The following is a 21,970-nucleotide window of genomic DNA, read 5'->3' on the forward strand; positions in this document are numbered from 1 at the left end:
GTCCATTTTCTTGGCAAGTTTGGTCTAACCTAATGCTATGGTGGGGGTGTGTTTGGGTGGTGCCAAGGACAATTAATTGTCTATTTCATTGGTGGATAGGTTGGGATTATAAGAAAGTGGTTAGGAGATTGTGGAGAGCCTTACCATCTATTGCTCTATGGTCCATTTGGAAGTTAAGAAATGATTGTATGTTTAACGGAGCGTAGCTATGTGGGTCTGAGTTATGTGAGACAATTAAGTTCAGATTTGCTATGTGGGTTAAAGCATCTTCTAAGGGATTCATGTACTCTACCATGGAATTAATTAATAATCTGGATCAGATTAAGCAATGCAGCTGAGGTGGATCCAGTTTGGAATTTTGCTGTGTGGATTCAGTTCTGGATGCAGGTTAATGGTCTGTGTTGGGCCCAGAGACTTGGTTGGTTTTGCTGACGGTCTGGGCAGTTAATTTGAGGTGCTCTTAGTCTTCAGAGGTTAGGTTGAGGGGCTAGCAATGTGATATGTTGCTGGAATCTGGTCTGCAATTGTGGTGCTCTGTTTGCTAAGGTTTATGCTGCTGATATGATGGATGGCTACTGCGTTCTGCAGATGGTGGAGTGGTTTGGCCTACAATTGGTATGTTGCTTTGTTGTGGCTGTAAGGTCTGAGGCTGGGGAGTGGTAATGCTAATGCCCTTTCTGTTATGCTTTTGAGATCCTGAGTCAGATGCTGCTTTGCTTGTGAGAGGATCTGCAGGTGGATGGCTACTATTTTCTGGTGTATGAATGGCTTACAGTGGCTGCTGTGGACTGCTGTATGTTAAGCTTTATTTTGCTGGACTGCCTTACTCAGTGGGTCTGCACCAGCAGATTGGTGGTGTTTTGCTGCTATGCGCTGTTTGTGGCTTGGTTTGTTGGTCCCTGCTCAGATAGGATCAATCTCAGATATGATGTGGCTCTAGGTTCAATCTCAAATTTGGTGTGTTGTTCTGTGGCTCTAGTTTCAATCTCAATATGATGTGGCTCAAGGTCACTAGCCAGGTTTGTTTCTGGTTTTGAGCCAGGTTCAATTCTGTTGCTAGTATGAGGTTGGTCTGTTTTTGGACTATTGGATTTCTTTGTTGTTCTCTTCTTTGTTTCTTTTCTTCTTGGGTTTGATTCCTCACCAAACTCCTGGGGGAGCAAGCTTGCTGCTCATCCCCTCCTTTGTTGATGTAATCTCTGCTTTTGTATGGTTTTTGCATCAATGAAGGTTCTCTTTGGCTGATCAAAAAAAAAAAAAAAGTACAAATGCCCGAGACTGATCAAGTTTCCTATTTTTTTGGGCAACTCTCGAATTTTAACACAATGCTTCTATGATTCATTATCCTCATTAACTGTACTTTGCGTCGCAAAGCTTCGTAGTGGAATTCATCGAGCACGTTGTCAGCTTCATAGAAAGCAGCTTCGAGTCTTTCTAGCCATAGGCTTATGACAAGGTTGTTGTTCCCTTGCTGCTGCTGCTGCTGCTGCTGCTGCTGTTTCTGATCAGCATCTACGAGCACCGCCTTGATCATCGACACCCTGGCCTCGAGTGTTTTCAACTCATCTTCAAGACCCAATGCCAAGCCAACTTCCCTTAGAGCAAGAGAACCTATCTTCTCCACAACTTTACTTGCTAAGTTGAATAGAATTGCTTCAGCCATGAATGTTCTTGATGATCAAGAAGATCAAATATAAGATTATAAGCAAATAGTTATTCTTATAGCTGAGAACGAACTCACTCAGCATCCTAGACTGTTTTCAATCTTAATGAATATTTATAGAGTAAACAAAAAACTGATCTAGAAGTTCTTTTTCAACAAGATACTCAAAAATTGTGTTTATTTTGTGAAGTTTTTAGTATAAATTTTATGTATGAATAGAGTTTTTTGATATTTATGTTTCTTTATTTATAGAAGGTGATATTGAATGGGAATTACAAGGATATTTCCAGACATAGAAATATTCGAGTTCAATGATATATTGTTCATTTTTAGTTTAGTTGTCAAGATCCCATATGCCAAGCATTAGCAGCTTCGCCTTGGCACCAGCCCAAAATGGTCCCATTTAGGAGGGTGTCCGTCTTGTCGTGTTGATCGTATACGTGTCATGTCAAAATTATATTAACTTTAACTTAATTTGTTTGTTTTTTATTTTATTATGTCTTTAAAATAAGTGGCATATGATTAGGCATTTTGGCTCAGCTCACATTCGCTAGCTACATGTAGCTAGCCTTCAAGGCTAGGCAAAATGTATTTAATCATTAGGATTATTTCCCTCCATCTTTGTTATTGACGTGGCATTCTATAAAATTAATAATATTTAGATGAATAGCTAAAATAAAGAGCATGGTTGGAGTAGAAACATGAAACAGTTGACATGCAAAATAAAATGTATACTTTATAGTAATATTTAGATAGGTAAAATGCCTACTACCATTGGAGATGCTCTTAAGAGAGTCATAAATGCATAACACCTCTTAATGAGAATACCTTAAACAATAAATAGCCCAATATGATAAATTTCATTTTGTACTCTTGCACTTTACTTCCATCTTAGTTTGCCTCGTAATTTTTTAATTGTTTTAGTCAATCCCCTAAACTTTGAGGTAAGTTGTAATTGGGTCTATTAGTATAACACCATTTCAAAAAACTAAGAACATGTACTTCATAGTATTAATTACACTCAGCACCACAACACATTAACCAAAACTCCACTTTAATCCCTCCAATTTAATCCTTAGCAACCCGTACTTTTATCAAAATCTCAATTTAGTTTTTCCGTCAAATTTTAAAACCGTATTATAATATCGAGCCCAATTGCAACTTGACTTAAAATCTAAGGATTTGATTGAGATACTTACAAAGTCAGCAGGAAAAGTAAGATTTGGTATAAAGTGAAATTTGTCCTAACCCAATATTTCGTTATGCCCTCAGAATCTCTTAAGGTAATTAATGAATTTCTTATATCTAAAATTATATTAATTAAAAATAAAAAAATTAATTTTCTCAAAGTTGTGTGTTTAGAAGCTTTTTTACCTTCTCAAAGGTTTTATCTTGGGTAGTGTTTGTGAGGTATGTAATAATGTAATGGAGCTCCAGAATCTGATATATATTGCTTGCTGGATTGATATTTTGCCTCTTTGAGGTTTGGAAATTATGTGGATTTCAAGATTGGGAGACTATCTAAAGAATAGAGGAACGGTGTTTGACTCCTACCCATTAAATGTGTGGATTCCACTCTATATAAGAGAGTTATCCGATTCTGTGATCGGATTCTGTGCACATTGAAGATCTGTTTGTTGTGGTTTTTGGGCTATTTGGAGCGACAGAAATGCAGTAAAATTTGGTGGGTGTGGCGTGGCAGAATTTACTGTTAACTACATTTCAAAGCCAGGTGCAATATTAGTTACAGCAGGCTAATTAGTGTAATGTTAGTTAATCTATGGAGGAAGAGACGGACAATTCAGAGCCATTAGGAACTTTTACTAAAAAGCAGTAGCTCTATAACAACAATAATGAGAAACACAATGCTTAGAAAAGTATTTCACAAGAACACTATATAGACAACATACCCAACAAAACAACATTAATAGCAGAATCCTAAATGCAGCTAAGTTCACACCCAACAAAACAACATTAATAGAAGAATCCTAGAGGCAGCTAAGGTCAAGTGCTTCTGATGGAGATAACAACTCCTTCCTCCCTTTCAGATACAAGCCATTCATCGGTTGGTTTTCCATTGAACACTTGTCACTTCATGCTTCATTGGTTGGTTCTCTTACTGATATGAAATTTCCAGTACATGCACTAAGACAATGTCAAAAAGCCCATCAGAAGCAGCAGTTAATGCTAGAAAGAAAAAAAATATAAGCAATACTTTTGAGTTCAAAGAAATTGACTCACCTGGGACAGCCACAAACTCATATAATCTTGTACCCTTCAATTTATTGAAGCCTCCTAAGGCCTCTGAACTCCTCCCACCTTGCCAGGCTAAGATTCGGACAATTACTAATCTCAAGATTCCTCAAGTTGGCTAGGTTCTTCATGGTACTTGGTAGAGAGGTCAATTTGGGACACGCTGCGATGGTCACCGTTGTGAGCGCGGTGAGGAGTTGCATCCCTTCAAGCAAAGATGTTAGGTTTCCACATCCTATAATTCGAAAGGATTGAAGAGAGGTCAAGCGTCGGATCTGTCTCTCTGGCAAACAACTCTGTTGTGTGGTTAAGTACAAATGCCTGAGACTGATAAGGTTCCCTATGTTTTTATGCAATCTCGAATTTTCACACAGTATTCGATTTGCAAAGTTTGCAAATTGTACAGTTTGCAAATGGCATTAGGGAGAGTCTCAATATTTGCATTCCCACTAAGGTCTAAAAATCTCAAATGCTTCAAATTTCCAATAGAATGAGGCAACTTTCGAAAAGATGAGTTACTCAAATCAAACACGCGCAGATACTTAAACCTCGAGATGCATTCATCAACAAAGCCTTCGTCACTGGCTTCCACTGCATGAAATGGAAATAGAACAGTTCGCATTTTCTCTAATTTGAACGATGACTTTGTGAGCTCTTTTTCCCCTGAACAATCAGAATCATGAAATGATACATGGCTAACCGTCTTAGAAATTGATCCAAAACGATAATTTGCTGTACTTATGCACTCTTCATTCGCCATATATACAGCAAGATCATGAATGATCCCAGGCATTCTACATGTATTTGATAAATTTCCATGTTGTTCAATCTTTTCTAAGAAAAATATGGAACATAATCGATTCAAATAATCAGCTCCAATATCTTCCAATTCATGATTTAAATCAGATGATTGAATGAGCCCCTGCGCCATCCACAACTGAATCAATTTGTCAATTTCGATTTCATAGTTTTTTGGAAAAATCGAACAATATATGAAACAACGTTTAAAATCAGTAGGTAACGGGTTGTACTTAAATCGTAACATGGGCAAAACGTCATGTTTGTTGTTCTGCTCCAATTCCCATAGTTCTTTGTCTTTTAAATACAACCATTCATTTTCATCATCCTTCATAAACAGTAAGTTGCCTAAAGTCTTTACTGCAAGAGGATATCCGTGGCACTTTTCCACAATTTCCATTGCAATTTCTGAGAGGTTTACATGTTGTTCTCCAATGTTTTCATGAAATGCCCAAAACCACAGCAATTCGTGGCAATCGTTGTCAGAAAGACTCTCTAAATTGTGCATGGGGACTGTGCCCACTGTCGAAGTGACTGACTTGTCACGTGTAGTCACTATGATCTTACTTCCGTTGTTACCATGTCTTAAAAAATTTAAGAACTTAACCCAATCTCGGTTATCACAATTACATACATCATCTAAGATGAGTAAAAATCTCTTACCGTCCAATTTTTCTGCAAGGATTGTCTGTAACTGTCTCAAATTGAAGTCAGCACAAGGAGAATGAGCTATGCATTGAATAATTTTTTGCAACACGTGCTTAACATTAAAATCTTGTGCTACTTTCACCCAAATCCTCATCCCAAAATGCTCAACTACTGCTTCATCATTGTACAAGATTTTAACGAAAGTGGTCTTGCCAATCCCTCCAAAGCCAACAACGGGGATGACAAATATGTAGTCACAATCAGCTTGCGGGGTCATTAAAAGTAGTAATATCTGTAGTTTATCATTTGCCCTTCCAAAAAATTCGAACTCATTTACGTTGGAGGAGACTAACGTGCTACCCGTGCTATTATGATGAGTTGTCTACTTTCTGTTATTGTGATGATGGGAAAAAAATCTAATTCTATCTTCTCCAATCATGTCTAATCTCTTTTTGATCTTTTCAATTCTACTACCCATTTCAAATTTGAATCAGAAATCATTCAAGTGTGAACAACATGAAAAGAATTTACGTACCAGCTTCTGTATTCGAATGCTGCTCCTGCTATGATGATGATGATTTAACTTCATTGACTGTACTTGACGTCACAAAGCTTCGTATTGGAATTCATCGAGCAGGTTATCTGCTTCATAGAAAGTAGCTTGGAGTCTCTCATACCATATTTTTACCACGTGGTTTTTCCCCTGCTTCTCCTCAGCATATGAAAGAACCTCTTTGATGGTGGACAAGGTGCCTTCCAGTGTTTTGAGCTCCTCATCAAGTCCCCATCCCAAATCCAACTTCATTGATAGCAAGTGAGCCTAAGCTCCCCAGAACTTTACTTGCTATGTTGAAAACAATTGTTTCTGCCATGAATGTTCTTGATCAAGAACAACAAGATGAAGAAGAAGAAGAAAGATTAAGAGATAGTTATGAGGGTGGGTCATTTCAATTTCAGATTACTATTTATCTTTATTTATAGAAGAATATTTCAAATTCAGTGGTCCAATGCGTTTTGGGTAAACAGTCCACATGTGTTTTTCTTTCATTTAATTTTTTTTTTCAATTACTAAAATGATATTTGCATATATACATTAAAAAAAAAAAAATGGACAAATTTATGGTGGACACCTTAAAAAAAATGACAGAATCCAGAGTCATTAGGAACATGTAGTAAAAAGCAGTAGCTCTAACAACAATAATGAGAAACACAATGGTTAGGAAAGTATTCAACAAGAACATTACATTACATTACATATCATAACATACCCAACAAAACAACATTAATAGCAGAATCCTAAATGCAGCTAAGTTCAAGGGCTTCTGATGGAGATAACAGCTCCTTCCTCCTCCCTTTTAGATACAAGCCATTCATTGGTTGGTTTTCCCTCGAACACCTGTCACTTGCTAAGTGGTAAAGAATTGTTTCAACCATGTTATTGATCAAGAAGAACAAATAAGAACGAGCAAATAGTTATGGAAGAACTCAGTCAGCTTGACTCATTTATTGAAGGTGCCATTCAATGGCTGGTTTTTTTTCTTCTGAGAACAGGAAACATGTAATTACTTGGGTATTTCCACAAAATTGTTAGGGAATCACACAAGACAAGTGACGAATTGTTAGGGTATTTTTTCTGTGTGTTATTACTCCTGACAAACGAAGAATTGCAAAACACACTAGACAAGTCATCCACTATTTCTTAATTACCTAATAAAAATAGATTAGTGTTGTTCTGCACATAATATTTTCTACACTACTGTGTAATTAATTTGAAGCACTACATAAACAACGTAACATAATATTCTGAAATTACTGTGTAATTACCCTCCCCACTTGAACATTTTCTTCCAAAGACTTCAATCAACATCATATGGGTCCACAGGAATGTGAGAAATTGAAACATTTTCTCGCAAAGACTTAAATAATATGAATGGAGAAAATAGAGTGGGGACAGGGGCAATCTTAATTATATGGTCATCCTTGGCAACTCAACTTGATAACTATTGATTTAACTAGTAGAACTGTTGAATGATGCCCCAGGAGCTGCTGAAGTTTGAGATGTAATAAAACAAATGTGGAATTGAAGTTGTCAAAGTCTGTTAGGCTTGACCTATTCTTCTGCTATTTTTCTGGAAGTTTCAATTACGTAACTGCAGCAGATTTATCTGCATTCTTTATGCTTTTTCTGTTTATATAAGTTGTATAAATAAGTGCTTTAATGATCAATAAAAATTAAGAAAAAGTAGTCTCAAAATTAAGTTTGTTTTTGCTAGCTTTTGCACTTTAATTCTGTCAAAAACCTACAAGAATCTATCATTTTTATGCTGATATTTTTAGAAATAACAAAACAAGCGTCACAACCCAAATATTGTGGAGCGCTGCTCTAAGACAACCAAATAAATACTCCCACCAATTCTAGACGTGTACCAGAAGTAAAGAATTTCGATTCGTTGATGTCAGGAAAATTACGAGACAGAGGATGGTAGTACTCAAGATCTGTTCACCAAAAAAACCAAACTATGTCCCTCCCAGATGAACCCAAATATTACAACTTTTGGAGCTCTGTCAAAACCTTAATACTATATGCTGGAATTAATTAGTAAGAAAGCTAATAAATTCAAATTATTATCAAAACTCTATCTGTAGAAAACCCATTTTTAGTAGCACCAAAAACAAAGTTTCCAATTAACAAGAAGGCTCATTAATAGAAAATCTCTACAAAATGAATTCATTCCTTTCATTACTCATACAATATATCTAATACTAGCACATTCAAAACATATTAACATCTTACCCTCAGTATCAAACTACTGCAAGACTACTACATGCAAATGGCCCTCACTTAATAACCAATTTGAAGAATCTATTAACCAAAAAATATTCCGACCAAAAACAAAACAAATGTAATAACACAACTTCGTATAAACATCCCTTTGCCAACCCACTTTCACAAAATAAATCTTTTTTGGGGTTGGCATATGTAGAAATTCACCATTGAAGTTGGAACCAAAAAACATAAATATATCTTCCCTCCCTCCCTCCCTCCCTCCCTCCCTCTCTTGAAATTTCTTCATAAAGGTATCCTCAGAAAAAACAAGAGCATGGCCACCACTTCACTTCACTTCTCATTAGAATAATCTTGGGTCATCAATGTCTTCCCAGACCAGTAACCAGCCACCAACCCCCTCCCACCAATACTCCATGGAACTTGTAATGTATGTCGGTTAATCTGATTTTTCTTGATTTCAACTAGCTAGCTTCCAGATGTAAGTATAACTTTACCTTTTCTACAGCTTCTCAAAATTGAGAACGCGAGTTCCCATGTCTTCCAAGACTGCTTCCAATATTGCCTGTTTGCACTGCCATCAAATGGAGAGCTGTAATCATCAGAAGGTCCTCTAGAAGCTCTACTTCCATTGCTCTCCTTCTGGGCATTCCTCAATTCCTCATGAAGATCATACTGTGATCGCTGAAAATTGAAAATGATAATTAATATTCAGCAACTCATATAGAACAGAAACAAATCAAGAGATAGTATCATAACTACTTTTATTATACTCAGCACAATGATCATGACAATCTTTTGTTACAAGGTACAAATTGCAGATAAGCCTCAAACTCAAGAATGTAATTTGAACCAAGCTAAAGAAAACACAGCCTTTTAGTCCTAGCAGAAATAGTTTTTGTACTGCAGCTAGTAGTTTTTAGATAGTGCATTAGCTGGTCTTTTAACGGGGCAGTAATGCCCACTACAAGACAACCTTGGATGGCGTGCCCAGCACCCAAACACTTTTCCACGGATAAACCAAGGTGCCATCAAAACATATTTATCCTGAACAAGCGCCCCATAGAACGAGGACACCGTGAAAATACCTTTGGCCGTAGGACAATCCCAAACCAAGGCATCGTTATCCGCCTGTCCAAGATGTAAACCATATAAAAAGCCAAGGAGGTCCACTAATTGATCTAGCTCCCAATCTTGGACATCACGACGCAACAGCACGTTCCACACCCTCAACTGCCTCTCCCCAACCCTCACAGCACCCACTAACACCTCAGAATTAGCAGCAATAGCAAAGATCAAAGGAAATCGAAACTCAAAAGACAAGTCTCCACACCACTTATCCCGCTAAAGCCGAACTCTATCCCCCACACCAATTTTAAACCTCACTCCCTGCCAGAACGCCTCCCGACCCAGCCAAATCCCTTTCCATAACCCACAGCCATGAGAATGACCCACCCGTCCCGAGCACCACTCCCCCGTACCCACACCAAACTTAGCAACCACCACCCGCCTCCAAAGATGCTCCCTCTCCTCCACAAAACGCCACAGCCACTTCCCTAATAAGGCCAAATTAAACAGGACCAACCTCCGAACCCCCAAGCCCCCTTGCTCCTTAGACATACAAATCCGATCCCAAGACACCAAGTGATAATGACCACCCTCACCCCCATCACCCCACAAAAAGTCCCTCTGCAGCTACTCAATCCGCCTCGCTACAGAGACCAGGATCACATGAACAGACATAAAATAAGTCAGAATACTCGACAAAAACACTTCTAATCAACATAAGTCGTCCTCCCTTAGACAAATACTGTTGTTGCCACCCTGCCAACCATCTTCGCACCTGTAGAAATTTAATGTATAAAGAGAAATGATTGTATTGTTGATTGTTGTATATTATTTATTACAATGATTCATGATTCCTATATATAGAAGAGGGTGAGTGTGTAGTAGGTAAGGAGTAGGTGAAGTGGAGGTGGTAGTGGTGTAGTGGGTTAGGTTTAGTGGAGTAGGTTTAAGTGGGTGAAGTAGGTTAGTGGAGTAGGTGAGGTGGTAGTGGTGTAGTGGGTTAGGTTTAGTGGAGTAGGTTTAAGTGGGTGAAGTAGGTAGAGAGTAGGTGGATTTTAACAGCCCCCCCAAACTCAAGGGGGATAGGAACTAACCAACTTGAGTTTGGAGAGAGTAACAAAACAAGAAAATACATAAAAATAAAAGAGGATAAGAGACACTGTATGGTCGTGTCAGACCATTGGTGAAGACACTGGATGGTGGTGTCATAACGTTGTAGAGGACACTGTATGGGGGTGTCATAACCATGTAGAGGACACTGTATGGTGGTGTCATAACGGTGTAGAGGACACTGGATGGCGGTGTCAGACCGATGTAGAAGACAGTTTATGGGGTCATGTTGGACCGTTGTAGCAGACAATGTCGTGACAGTTGTGGTGACAGTTTACGGAGTCTTGCTGGACCCTTGTAGAAACTAACCGGAATCAATGTCGGGACAGTTTACAGAGTCTTGTCGGACCCATGAAGGAGCTAACCGGAATCAATGTCGGGACAGTTTACAGAGTCTTGTCGGACCCTTAAAAAGTCGCACCCTCAAAAGGCGTGCCTAATTTTTTCAAAAAGGCGTGCCATCAAAAGGCGTGCCCAATCCATAAAAAAACGTGCCAAATCCATAAAAAGGCGTGCCATCAAAAGTTGTGCCCTCAAAAGGCGCGCCCACTTCATCAAAAGTCGTGCCCGACAGAAAGCGTCGAGCCATCAAAAGGTGAGCCGGAGACGCGGCGAGGCACGTGAGCGACAGAGCGGCGTGTCGGCCGCGTCGTCAGTGTCAATATAAACCAATGCGGAGGCGGAGGAAACCAAACCAGACTGAAACCTCTGAACTTGTCATTCTGAAACAATCTGTAAATACTTTGTATCCAACCCTTCTCGGAAACACTCAGCAACCCAAAAAACATGGCCTCTTCTTCCCGTTCAGCTACCCAGAACATGGCCTCATCTTCCCGTGGTCTGCTCACTCTCTTTCCCGACCTCAACGAGTCAACAGGAGAGATAACAGGTGCGGTGGCCCGTGAACCTCAACCAAACACCTCTGGTTTTGCTCCGTTGAACTTTCCGATGCGGTCGGTGGAGCAAAAAATGGCAGTGCAAACGGATATTGAGGCCAATCAGTATACATTGAAGTCATGTGTGGAAACCATGACTGCGGTCACAAACTTGTCGCACCGACTGCAGAGTAAGACAAATGAGGTACAGCAGTTAAACGCCCAACTGGCTCTGCTCCAGCGCATGTATAAGGATGCGCGAGCAGAGATAAGTGTGCTAAAGGCGGAAAATAAGGAGCTGAAGTGGAAGGCCACCGTGATGTTCCGATTTGGAGGTCCGCCATATGCTGCAGTGGAGGAGTATGGGGGAGTGAACGTGCTGGGCGGCGGGGAAAACACGGAGGCAGCACCGGCAAGGGCCGCTCAGGATGGAGGCAAGAAGAAGAGACCGGCGGCAGAGTAGAGAAGAAAAATCCCGCCTATGGATGTGGGTGTTTGGGTTTTTTTTTTTTTTTTTTTTTTGGGTGTAAAATTGTGATCAGGGCGAAATCCCGATAGAAATAAAATGAGTGTATTGTGCAAAAAAATTAGATGGAATGAATTTTTTTATTTTTATTTTTATTTTTAATTTTTTTATTTTTAATAATAAAAAATTGAGGTTCAAGGAAAAGTTGGGCTGTGGAAAGAAGAAAAAGAAAAAGTAGCACCCACGTGAGTTCCATCCAATTTTTTATATATATAAGATAAAGAAAAGGTTTGGACGGTGGAAAAATATTTTAAAATAGAAAAAATTATATAATATAGTTATCTCTTTGAAACTATATGCTGGTGTTGATAAAAAAAGTGGGCCAAATTACCAATACCGCCAATCTTGTAGACATCCTGAAGTGGGAGACGAAGAGGCTTGTCTGATGGCCTCTTGGGCTCTGTAATCATGTCGAGGGCATCAAGAAGGGTTGGGCCCTTGTACCATGTTACCGGTGTAGAAGACACTGTATGAGTGTGTATATAGACTGCCCAAAAGATATACATGGATATAGATATCGAGCCCTCAAAAGTCGTGCCCTATTTTGTGGCTTGGAATAGCAGGGGATTGAAACCAGACGCAAGGAAGGCCGGTGTCGCGACGGAGCTTTGGCAAAGGGACATCGACGTGCAAGCGGTGGTGGTCTCCGGCGACTGAACAGTAGTGCACTCAGAAAGGAAATTTCAAGGTATGTGTAGAAAAATTTTAGCAGATTAGGTTGAGGTCCGGCGGACTAGGTTGAGGTCCGGCGGGCGGCTAAGTCGAGGTTGCCGCCCGCCGGTGACGCGAAAAAAAATACTAAACTCTTAACCTTGCTCTGATACCATGTAGAAATTTAATGTATAAAGAGAAATGATTGTATTATTGATTGTTGTATATTATTTATTACAATGATTCATGATTCCTATATATAGAAGAGGGTGAGTGTGTAGTAGGTAAGGAATAGGTGAAGTGGAGGTGGTAGTGGTGTAGTGGGTTAGGTTTAGTGGAGTAGGTTTAAGTGGGTGAAGTAGGTTAGTGGAGTAGGTGAGGTGGAGGTGGTAGTGGTGTAGTGGGTTAGGTTTAGTGGAGTAGGTTTAAGTGGGTGAAGTAGGTGGAGAGTAGGTGGATTTTAACAGCACCCGATCCACCACCCCTTCCCATATCCCTATCGCTTTAAAGGACGCCCCCAAAGGCAACCCCAAATATGTCACAGGTAAGGAGACCACTTTGCACCCCAAAATGGCTGCCAGAACCGAAGACCTCGCCACCTTCCCTACTAGAATCAATTATGATTTTGCTAAATTCACCCGAAGCCTTGACATTGCCTCAAAACACAACAACACATATCTCAAATGCCCAATCTGGGCCTCCTCCGTATCACAGAAAATAAGCGCGTCATCTGCATAAAACAAATGAGACACCATCACATCCCTTGGAGCCACTCCTACCTCAAATCCATTCAACAAACCTGCTTGCACCGCCCTAGCCAACAAACGCCCCAAAGTCTCCATAACCAGAATAAACAGCAAAGGAGATAGAGGATCACCATGCCGCAGCCCGCGATGAGTCGGGAAAAACCCTGCCGGGGAACCATTAACCAAGACCGACATTCGCACAGTAGAAATGTAAAACTGAATCCAATGCCACCATTTCTCCCCAAATCGCATCCTTTCCAACAAATACATCAAAAACTCCCAATTCACATTATCGTAGGCCTTCTCAATATCTAATTTACAAATAATCCCCTCATTCCCTTGACACAACCGCGAGTCCACACATTCATTCGCCACAAGCACCGTATCCAAGATTTGCTTACCCCCCACAAAAGCATTCTGGGATTCCGATACCACCCCTACCAACACACCGCGCAAACGATTTGCCAAAACTTTTGCCAACACCTTATACACACTCCCCAGAAGACTAATAGGCCGAAAATCTCTAATATCCTGCCCCCCCTCGTTCTTCGGAATCAAGGCAATAAATGTAGCATTAAGGCTTTTCTCAAATTCGCCTGACTGATGGAACTACTCAAACATAGCTAGCACCTTCGACTTTACCACCCCCCAACACTGTTGAAAAAGGAAATAGTGAACCCATCGAGACCAAGCGCCTTATCCCCAAGCATACTTTGCAAAGCCTTAAACACCTCCTCTTCTGTAAATGGCCTTTTTAGTAAAGTACAATCTTCTTCAAAAATAACATAAAAACTTACCCCATCCAAACCCGATCGCCACCCCTACCCTACGAATCGAAACAAATGCTCATAGAAACCCACAATACTTGCCTTGACCTCCTCCGAGAACAAAAATTCCACCCCATTTACTTGAATACGTCCAATCTGATTAACCAGCCAGTGAGCATTCGCCATACGATGGAAAAACTCTGTGTTACGATCACCATCCTTCAACCACAGGCATCTAGACTTCTAGCGGAAACTCATCTCCTCCATGTGAGCAATGTGACCAAATTCCTGCCGAAATTTCTCTCGGTGAGCCATATCAGCCTCAGACAACACCTCGCCACCTTATTTCTCCTCCAGCGCCTGCAAAGCTACTAAGACTTTTGCCTTCTGCCCCTCCAATTGCCCAAAAACCTCCCTATTCTATCTCTTCAAGTCTAACTTGAGGAGCTTCAATTTCTATGCTAATCGTGAACTAGGCAACCCTGCCACGTTGTAAGTCACCCACCAGCCTTTAACCATCTCCACAAAGCCCTCAGATTGTAACCACATGTTCTCAAACCGAAAAGGCGTTGGCCCACTCTTAATACCCCCGCTATCCAGCAAGATTGGCCAATGATCCGAAGTTGGACGTTGCAATCGCCATTGAACTGTCTGAAAGAAATGCCCCTCCCAATCCCCTGTGACCAGAAACCTATCAATTCGAGACACTGCTCCACCCCCAGACCAAGTGAAACCACCACCCTGAAGCGGAAAATCTACCAATTCTATCTCATCAATGAATGAAGAAAAATGCCGCATTGGACCCCTCCCTGAGGAAGCCCCCAACTTCTCCTCCAGACACCGAACCACATTGAAATCCCCACCCACACACCACAGAACCCCCCACCAATAAGCAATACTCTGTAGCTCCTCCCAAAAACTTGGCCTCTCTACTCCACGAACTGGGCTATAAACCCCTGTGAAAGCCCATCTGAAATCATCCTCTACACACCGAAAGAGGCAAGACAACGAAAAATCCCCAGTTCTACATCCTCCTTTACCACCACTCGTTGATCCCAACACAAAAGAACACCCCCAGCTGCCCCTAGTGCAGGAAGGAAGTCCCAGTCCACAAATTGGCCACCCCAAAGATCCCAAACTGTTGCCCCCTAAATACAGTCCATCTTAGTTTCCTGAAGGCACACCACATTTGCCTTTGCACTTCTAAGGACGGATTTCACCAAAACCCTCTTCCCCTTGTCATTCAGTCCTTGCACATTCCAAGACAAAATTTTTAACCGCATGATAACAACAATGGCTAACCGTGCCTTTTTCTGGTACCCCGCACTCCACCTACCTTAGTTCGATCATAATTAATAGTACATTCCAACCTACGTAATTCCCTGGCACTCTTGACATTATGGCTAGCAGACTCCATCCCTTGCTGAAGAGGAGCATCACCTCTCCATGATTCCTCTATTGCCAAAAATAGTCTCAATGCTACCTCTTTATGGCCCTCAAAGGAGGCTCCCAATAATTGGCTTACCTCATTAATTCCAGACAAAACCCAAGCAAAAACCTCCTTTGGCAACGGTATATCATCTTCTGACCCAACAGTATCTCTCTCAAGATCAAGCTCAAAGTTCGCACCATTCTCCACAGCCACCTCATCGGAACCTGCCTCAAGCCTGACCACCATGGCCAACCTATCTGTCATATCAGCCCATTGACTTGCTTCACCTTCATACTACTGCGGTCGCAATTCCGAAAGGCCAGCTATACTAGGCCACTGCTTCGTCGCCTCATCAATGTACTGCTCCACCCCCTCTAAATCTGAAGGAGCATCGTCAACGACACCAGACAACGGCTGTGGACCAGTTGGCAACCTCCCGGTATTGCCCATCGAGTCGCGCAACACCGGCAAAGACCCATCATCTGGTCTAGGGCCAAACTCACCCTTCAGCGTGGAGAAGACCCGACTGATAACTGGATTCGCTTGGGCTTCCACTAATTGAACCCCTCCATCCCTCCTTGGGCTCAAAATGACAGCTTGAGATGGCCCACTTCAATGAACCCCTTGTTGTTTGGCCCACTTCTATTTGGGCATTCCCACATTTCTCTTAGCTTGGGCCTTAGCAAAGCCCAAACGTCCCCCCTATTTTCCCCTATTAAAATCCTGACCCAGGCCCATATGGGTTGGACCAAACAAATTACCCCGTCCACCCATATCCCCATTCGCCGCCCCAAATCTTTGCAGATAAATTAAGTTTCATAACAGAAATCCAAGTCCATGGAAATAAAATATGTCATAGGAAACACAAATGCAGAGGACTTACAAAATGAGGTAATGATCCAAGGAGTTTCCTTTTTTACCCTTTTCTTCCTCTGAGGATAGGCGGTGACAAACTTGTCTTAATTCTTTAACATTGCCACCACTTGGTTTGTCTGGTGAGTCATACTGTTGACCCTTATCGTGTGATTGCTTTCAAGAAGAGAGATTAGTCTATGAAGGTCACTGGCTGCTTGTTCCTACAAAATGGAGTCTTGAGGGTCATGGAGGAGATGGAGTTTTGAGGAGAGCTACTCCCGGATTGGACACATAGCATTCATTCATCACATTTGAAATCTCACTACCTTTTGATCAAACAGCTGAGGGTTAATGTAGAATAACCACTTCCATTTCTTGGGGGATACACTATAGATGCTTGGGCCAGGTGGCTATCATAGGACACTTGCACTTTTAAGAGCTAACCTAACATTCCACTAACCAATTGTGGAGAATCAGCCGGCCGCTCCTAACAATCAGGAGGTTCCCGTAGCTATATATATATATAAAAAAAAATACAACGCTTAATTAGTACACATTAATGTGTGTTTGGGAGGGATCATATTGAGTACACACCTAACCTTTGGCATAGTGCACAAAGTGGTGGTCGCAAGAATTGAACCCATAACCTCGAGGTTATTAGGCCAAGTCTTAACCACTGAACCAATGGTCATCTGTAGCTATATAAAGCCATTAAAAAATGGAAAAAAGGATACCTAACTCAAATAAAATATTTAGCAAGCCACCCATGTCAAAATTTAGCGTAGTTTAGTTCAAGGCATCCATGACAAACAATAGCCGTGTCGAATTTAGTTGTAGTTTTGGCTAAAGTAAGATTTGGTGTAAAGTACAGAGGTGCAAAGTGAAATTTTCCTTGACCCAATATTTTGTTTTTCCCTCAGAATCTCTTAAACTAATGAATTTCATATATCCAAAATTATATCAATTAAAAAATAAATTTTCTGAGAGTTGTGTTTAGAAGCTTTTTACCTTGTCAAAGGTTTTATCTCAAATAGTGTTTGCGAGGTATGTAATAATGAAATGGAGCTCCTGAATATACATTGCTTGCTGGATTGTTATTTTGCCTCTTTAGTTTTGGAAATTTTCTAAAGAATAGAGGAGCGATGTGTGACTTTGACCCATTAAATGTTTGAATCTCACTCCATATGAGAGAGTTATATCTGATTATGTGATTAGATTCTGTGCATATAGAAGACCTGTTTGTTGTGGTTTGGGCTATTTGGAAACACAGAAATGCAGTAAAATTTGGTGGGCGTGATGTGGCAGAATTTGCTGTTAACTACATTTCAAAGCCGGGTCTAATATTAGTTACAACAGGCTAATATGTAAAACATTAGTTAAACTAAGGAGGCAGAGATGGGACAATTCAAAGCCATCAGGACCATTTACTAAAAAACAGTAGATATATAACAACAATAATGAGAAACACAATGTTTAGAACAGTAGTCCACAACAACATTACATAGATAACATACCCAACAAAACAACATTAATAGCAGAATCCTAACTGCAGCTAAGTTCAAGAGCTTCTGATGGAGATAACAACTCCTTCCTCCTCCCCTTTAGATACAAGCCATTCATCGGTTGGTTTTCCATCGAACGCCCGTCACTTCACACTTCACGGTTCTCTTACTGATATGAAATTTCCATTGCATGCACTAAGACAATGTCAAGAAGCCCATCAGGAGAAGCAGTTAATGCTAAACACAAAAAAATATATATAAGCAATACTTTTGAGTACAAAGAAATTGATTCACCTGGGAGAGCCACAAACTCATAAAATCTTGTACCCTTCAATTTATTGAAGGCTCCTAAGGCATGTAAAGTCCTCCCACCCTGCCAAGTCAAGATTCGGACAATTGCTAATCTCAAGATTCGTCAACTTGGCCAGGTTCTTCATGGTACTTGGCAGAGAGGTCAAATTGGGACAAGCTGCAATAGTCACTGTTTTGAGTTTGACGAGGAGTTGCATTCCTTCAGGCAAAGATTTAAGGTTTCCACATCCTGTAATCTGAAAGGATCGGAGAGAGGTCAAGCGTTGGATTTGTCTCTCTGGCAAGCAACTTTGTTGTGTGGTCAAGTACAAATGCCTAAGACAGATTAAGTTCCCTATGTTTTTGGGTAACTTTCTAATTTTCACACAACACTTGAATCTCAAAGTTTGCAAATTGTACAGTTTGCAAACGGCGTTAGGGAGTGTCTCGATATTTGCATTCCCACTGATGTCAAAATATCTCAAATGCTTCAAATTACCAATGGAATGTGGCAACACCTGAAAACATGAGTTACTCAAATCAAGCACATACAGATACTTGAACTTTGAGATGCATCTGTTAACAAAGCCTTTGTCACCAGCTCCCAGTCCTTGAAATGGAAAGAAAACAGTCCTCAGATTCTCTAGTTCGAACAATGACTTTGTGACTTCTTCCGCTGAACAATCAAAATCATGAAATGATACATGCTTAACCTTATCAGAAATCGGCCCAAAACGATAATTTGTTGTAATTAAGCATTCTTCATTTGCCATATATACTGCAAGATCATGGATGATCTCAGGCATTCTACACGTGTTTGATAGATTGCCATGTCGTTCTTCAGTCTTTTCTAAGAAAAATATGGAACATAACTGATTCAAATAATCAGTGCCAGTATCTTCCAACTCACCAGTTAGGCCAGATGATTGAATGAGCCCCTGTGCCATCCACAACTGGATCAATTTATCAATTTCAATTTCATAGTTTTTTGGAAAAATTGAACAATATATGAAGCAGCGTTTCAACTCAGTTGGTTGTGTGTCGTAGCTCGATCTTAACACGACCAAAATGTCATGTTTCTTTTGTGCCAATTCCCATAGTTGTTTCTCTTTTAATTCTAACCATTTACTTTCATTAGTCTCCATAAACAAATTGCTGCCTAAAGTCTTTGCTGCACGAGGATATCCGTGGCACTTTTTCACAATTTCCTTTGCAATTTCTGCGAGCTTCGCATTCGCATGTTCTTTCCCCAATTTTTGACGACAACCTGCCCACTTCCAAAGCAATTCAAGGCAATCCTTATCTGAAAGACTCTCTAAATTGTATGTGGGAACCGTGCCCATAACTAAAGCGACCCACATGTTACGTGTAGTCACTATGATCTTACTTCCCACGGTACCACCACATCTCAATAAGTCATACAACTTACACCAATCTTGATGATCACAATCACATAAATTGTCCAAGACAAGTAAAAATTTCGTATTATTCAATTTTTCTTGAAGGAGATTCTTTAACTGATTTGAATTGAGGTCAGCACAAGGGAGGGAATCAGTTATGCGCTGAACAATTTTTTGCATCACATCTTTAACATCAAAACTTTGTGCTACCTTCACCCAAATCCTCAACTGAAAATGCTTGGCGACAATTTCATGATTGTACAGCAATTTGACGAGAGCTGTCTTACCAATACCCGCAATGCCAACAATGGGGAGGACACACATGTTCTCATCATTGTCAACACTTGGGGCCATTACAAGTTGTAACAATGTAACTCTATCATTGACCCTTCCAACAAATTCCGACTCATTTACATTGGAGGAGATTGATGTGCTGGTCGCGTTATGTCGTGACGCTGTGACAATGGGATGAAACTTATTCCTATCATCCGCGATCTTGTCTAATTTCTTCCTGATATTTTCGATTCTACTACCCATTTTAAATTTAAATGGGAAATCGAATGAAAAGAATTTGCTTACCACTTGACGTCGTAAATCTTCGTAGTGCAATTCATTGAGCAGGTTATCTGCATCATAAAAAGCAGCTTGGAGTCTGTCAAACCATACCCCCATCGCAATTGAGTAATTGTTATGCGCCTGATTCTGAGGAAAACCGCCATGGCCGTACAATCTCTCCGCATCTAAGAGCACAGCCTTGATGGTGGACAAGGTGCCTTCGAGTGTGTTCAGCTCCTGCTCAACACCCCATGCCTTGCCAACTTCCCTGATTGCACCGGGCCCTATCTTGCCCAGAATTTTACTTGCTAAGTTGAAAAGAATTGTTTCTACCATGTTCTTATCTCTTGATGACCAACAAGAAGTTGAAGAACAAAGAAAATTAAGCAATAGTTTTAGCTGAGAAATAACTCGAGTCAACCTAGGAACAATCTGTCAGATAATATTTATTTTATTTAGGGTCTCTATTTACACATCACTAATATTCATTGTAAAAGACACATACACACACAAATAATAATTTTTAAGGTTTAAAAAAATCTTATTTTACACCTTGCATTTTCATTATTAATCCTATATTAACACACTACTAACTATTTGAGTACACACTATTGCATACCAAAAACTCTTTATCTTCACCACTACAAACAACAAAAATCCCACAATTTTTAGAATAGTGGCCATCTTCATCAATCTTGATCTCCATTGCCGGCGGAAGTTCATTAGACCTTCATTTTTGCCCGTGTTGATATTCATAATTAGTGTTGAACTTTCGTCGTATTTGATCTTATCATCTCGTCATTTCAGATCGTCGACAGAGTGTTTCATTCTACCTTCCGCTTCGCCAATGTTTTTCTTCATTTTCAGTGTTAAGCTCTCGTTTCTCCTCATCGTTTCAAATTGCCATTCTCACCCTTGATTCACACCTTTCATTCCCACAATCAATTTCAACATTGCTACATTGGGTGGGTATTAAATTTTGTAAAAAAACTAACAAATTTATCAAATTAGTCATGTTCAAGAATACAAAGTTGAACAAACTTAATGTGTTCAAAAATTTATATCTGAACAACAAATAAAAGTTTAATTTATTTTAACCGAACTAACTTAAAATGTTCATTTTTTTTTATTTTATATATGAACATTTAATATTTGATCAATCTTAATAATTTGAACAAAATTGTGTTGTTCAAATATGAGTAATCAAATATTGTATAAAAGTTCAACTCTGTTATTCCGAATACGACAAACAAACTCATCTTCCCAACATACGAATAAGATAAATAAAAAATCAAAAAGTTAAGTCATAAACTAACATTTCAATGTTTGTATCGGAGCCAACCATCTCAATATCATCCATGGTATGCAAATCTTTAAAACTAATTTATTTCAATATTCTTAAACCCTAAATCTTCAAAGGCAATACCGTTTTGAGTTAAAAAAATAAGTATAATAGATAAAAGAATGAAGTGAGCTAATTGATAATGAATTATATCATAAATGTATGCTAATGGTAAAGATGATGAAGAAATACAATATTTATATGTTAAAACCCTAAATCCAATAAGGATGATAGTGTGTGAAGAGTATTTTGTGTTTTTAAATATGAAATTTTTGAATAGATAGAATACACTCCATGATGTCCTTAATGGTCATTTCATTGAAGGATATTATTGGAATATAAATTTAATCTATTAACGGTGTGTACTGAGAGTATTAGTGGTGTGTAAATAGAATCACCATTTTATTTAATAAGGGTAAATTATACTAATACCTTTCAAGTTTATGTTTAATATAGATTTCCACTCACATTAAAAAAATTACATTGACCCCCTGTCAGTATTTGTTCATGTCATTTCAAGGGAAATAACAATAATCTTATTTGGTTTAACTCACTGCTTAGAAAATTGAGTTTTTTTTATTTTCTGTATTTTTTTTTAATTTTTATTGTATTTTTTAAATATTTTACGCAATTTTTTTATTTTTTAAATACACCTAATCTAAATATATTTAAAAAAGTATAATATTTTGTGATTTTTTTTTAA

General features: G+C 39.5%; 2 protein-coding genes across 4 annotated transcripts; both read right to left on the reverse strand.

The window, feature by feature from the left end:
- Window positions 1–3,481: 3,481 nt before the first annotated feature.
- Window positions 3,482–6,417, reverse strand: LOC145801498 (disease resistance protein RGA2-like). The gene is made up of 2 exons (XM_082893203.1): window positions 3,905–6,417; window positions 3,482–3,808 (listed from the first exon to the last, which is right to left on the reverse strand). Exon 1 carries the CDS (start codon window positions 5,637–5,639, stop codon window positions 4,257–4,259), a length of 1,383 nt encoding a protein of 460 aa, XP_082749329.1. The 5' UTR covers window positions 5,640–6,417; the 3' UTR covers window positions 3,482–3,808; window positions 3,905–4,256.
- Window positions 6,418–7,991: 1,574 nt separating this feature from the next.
- LOC145801497 (disease resistance protein RGA2-like) lies at window positions 7,992–20,406 on the reverse strand. 3 transcript variants are annotated; one of them, XR_014343081.1, is made up of 3 exons: window positions 17,974–20,405; window positions 17,692–17,874; window positions 7,992–8,831 (listed from the first exon to the last, which is right to left on the reverse strand). XR_014343081.1 is itself a non-coding variant. In XM_082893201.1 (2 exons), exon 1 carries the CDS (start codon window positions 20,259–20,261, stop codon window positions 18,015–18,017), a length of 2,247 nt encoding a protein of 748 aa, XP_082749327.1. In that variant the 5' UTR covers window positions 20,262–20,406; the 3' UTR covers window positions 17,576–17,874; window positions 18,007–18,014. The 3 variants fall into 3 exon arrangements, 2 of the variants coding, with proteins under 2 accessions (XP_082749327.1, XP_082749326.1); XM_082893201.1 differs by lacking the exon at window positions 7,992–8,831 and having other exon boundaries at window positions 17,576–17,874; window positions 18,007–20,406; XM_082893200.1 differs by lacking the exon at window positions 7,992–8,831 and having other exon boundaries at window positions 17,576–17,874.
- Between the last annotated feature and the right edge of the window lie 1,564 nt (window positions 20,407–21,970).

The sequence above is a fragment of the Camellia sinensis genome, chromosome 10 (assembly GCF_055761805.1).
Source record: "Camellia sinensis isolate YWXY chromosome 10, ASM5576180v1, whole genome shotgun sequence".
NCBI lineage: Eukaryota > Viridiplantae > Streptophyta > Magnoliopsida > Ericales > Theaceae > Camellia > Camellia sinensis.